A 2,163-nucleotide genomic window follows, 5' to 3' on the forward strand; every position below is an offset into this window, starting at 1 on the left:
TTTTTTTGGGCTACGGATAGCTTTGAGATTCCAAGGTTCGGTCGGTGGGCTGGTCGAAGAGTGAAGGATGAGACTTATAATTTCAGTAAAGACTAGTTTATTCTAATTCTATGTGCTTACAACTATCTCTTAAAACTATCGCTCGCAATACTTAATACTAATCGCTTAAAAATATAAGTCCGCTTCGGCGGCAATCTTTTGTAGTTAATTGCTGGCGCGCGGCGCTGCTGATAATTCACGACTGTGTGATTCGCGGATCGGAATACGGGTCTGTTCGGTCTCGGCGGCGCGTGTGCGGTCCGTTCGGTATCGGTGCTCGGCGGCGCGGGCGCGGTACGCTCGGTTCGTTCGCACGGTTAGCGCAGGCGCGGTTCGGCGGTCGCGGCGCGTGTCGTGGCTGCCGGTGACAGCTCGCGGTGTGTGTGCATGGAACGGGAGGTTAGGTCGGTGTGTTATCGGTGCCGCTCAGTTCGCGGATTATTTCATCGGTTAGTGCTCATCACGCATCTAGCCGTGGTGGAGTCAGCACTCAACTCGTGCTTCGGACGAGAGGAAGCGGTCGCTCAATACGCGGCCTGGGGTAGGCACTCAACTCGTGCCGTGCTAGGTTAAGTGATTCCGCTCAGTGCGCGGTTCGGGGTTACCGGGTCCGGCTCAGTACGCCTTCTCCGGGGAGACGACCTGCTCAGTTCGCTGGTCGGAGGATTCTGATTCTCTCGGCTCGCTCGGGCTCTTTTATACCGTAAGTTCGTGGGCGCGGGGGTTAGAAACGAGACAGGGGAAGAGCGCAGAGGGTGGGGAGCAACGTTGCTCTTTGTTAGAGCTACTCTTTGTTGTCACGTCACAATCTTAATGCATATCCAATCTTTTGTGGGTTCAACTTCATAACCTAACACATGTTCAGACAACCCGATATTTAAAAGTACAGTGCAAATAAGAAGTGGGCAAACATCATGATCATTCACAATGATATTGACCACTTCTCCGAACAGTGGACATAAATCCTGAGCACCTATTGCTACAACCATTCCTAACTTATAGGTAGTTCCCTTATAGTCAATCCATTTAAAAGTCATGCATTCAGTATCTCTGAGTTCACGTGGAACAGCCTGAATAAATGGTAACATGTTATGTAATGTTATAATGTGACCTGGACCAGTTTGCATGTCAGGTGTTAAACCTTCTTTTGATAAAAATCGATAACACATACCCATCTGGTGTTTTATAGCAAGCGAATGAGCTATATTCAAACGAGACATATTAGCTGCAGCAGCTTGGGTAAAATCTCTATGCTTGGCTTCATTTCGAATGGTCGATAAATGAGAAGTTGGGCCACTTTGTTCAATAATTCTCGGGTAGTGAGTAAGAATATGCATTTTTGGAGTTAAATTTTCTCCCGTTAAAGAAATAAAAAGTTCGTGATGCTCTTGTATTAAAATTTTTAAACGAGAAATAGAACCTTTTGACAACCTTTTTGCAAGTATGATATCAAGTATTTGACGCATTAGTAAATAAAGTTGCCAGTATGGGTTATCCTCGTAAACTAAATCGCCCACAATGACTCCAAAAAGTCTTACAAAACACAATATTTCCGAGCCAGTCATTTTTAATTTTTTTTTCTTTAGATGGTCGGTAGATATACATGGCGGTTTATTTGATGACTGTTTTGATCCATAATCAAACATAAGCATCCTATTGTTCAAAAACTCAAGATTAAAACATTTGTACTTGCCATCAATGAGATTTCTTAAAATGTGAATCATATCAACATTGCACAAGCCCTCTCGACCATCATGCAACTCATCTACGCTATAATTTTCAGTCATATGATAAGAAGGTATATCGTGAAAAACACATTCCTCTTTTAAACCTGTTTCAGAAACATTGTGCAATTGAATATCATTATTATAATTTAAGAAATTTCTCAAAAGGGTAGGATCTTCTATTACTGCTTTCTGTGTGCCCTTTTTATGCATTTTACAAAATCTGCAGAAAAAGTTAGCAGAAAAGGATTCTACCAAACCAAGTAATTCATTTAATGCTAAGTTGTCTCCTGTTATTAGCCCGAGAACAAAATAAATCCGTTTTAATCCTTGGCTACTTTGGACCAAAATACCTTCACTTTCTAATGATTTTAATATTTTAATGAGAGGGGAAAATGTG

General features: G+C 42.4%; 1 protein-coding gene across 1 annotated transcript; it reads right to left on the reverse strand.

Annotated features, from left to right (window-relative positions):
* Window positions 1–836: 836 nt before the first annotated feature.
* LOC105561171 lies at window positions 837–1,976 on the reverse strand. Its single transcript, XM_012010928.1, has one exon. The coding sequence runs from the start codon at window positions 1,974–1,976 to the stop codon at window positions 837–839; it is 1,140 nt and encodes a 379-aa protein (XP_011866318.1).
* Between the last annotated feature and the right edge of the window lie 187 nt (window positions 1,977–2,163).

This window comes from Vollenhovia emeryi, unplaced genomic scaffold (genome assembly GCF_000949405.1).
Source record: "Vollenhovia emeryi isolate VEMERY1.0 unplaced genomic scaffold, V.emery_V1.0 DF945495.1, whole genome shotgun sequence".
Classification (NCBI taxonomy): Eukaryota; Metazoa; Arthropoda; class Insecta; order Hymenoptera; family Formicidae; genus Vollenhovia; species Vollenhovia emeryi.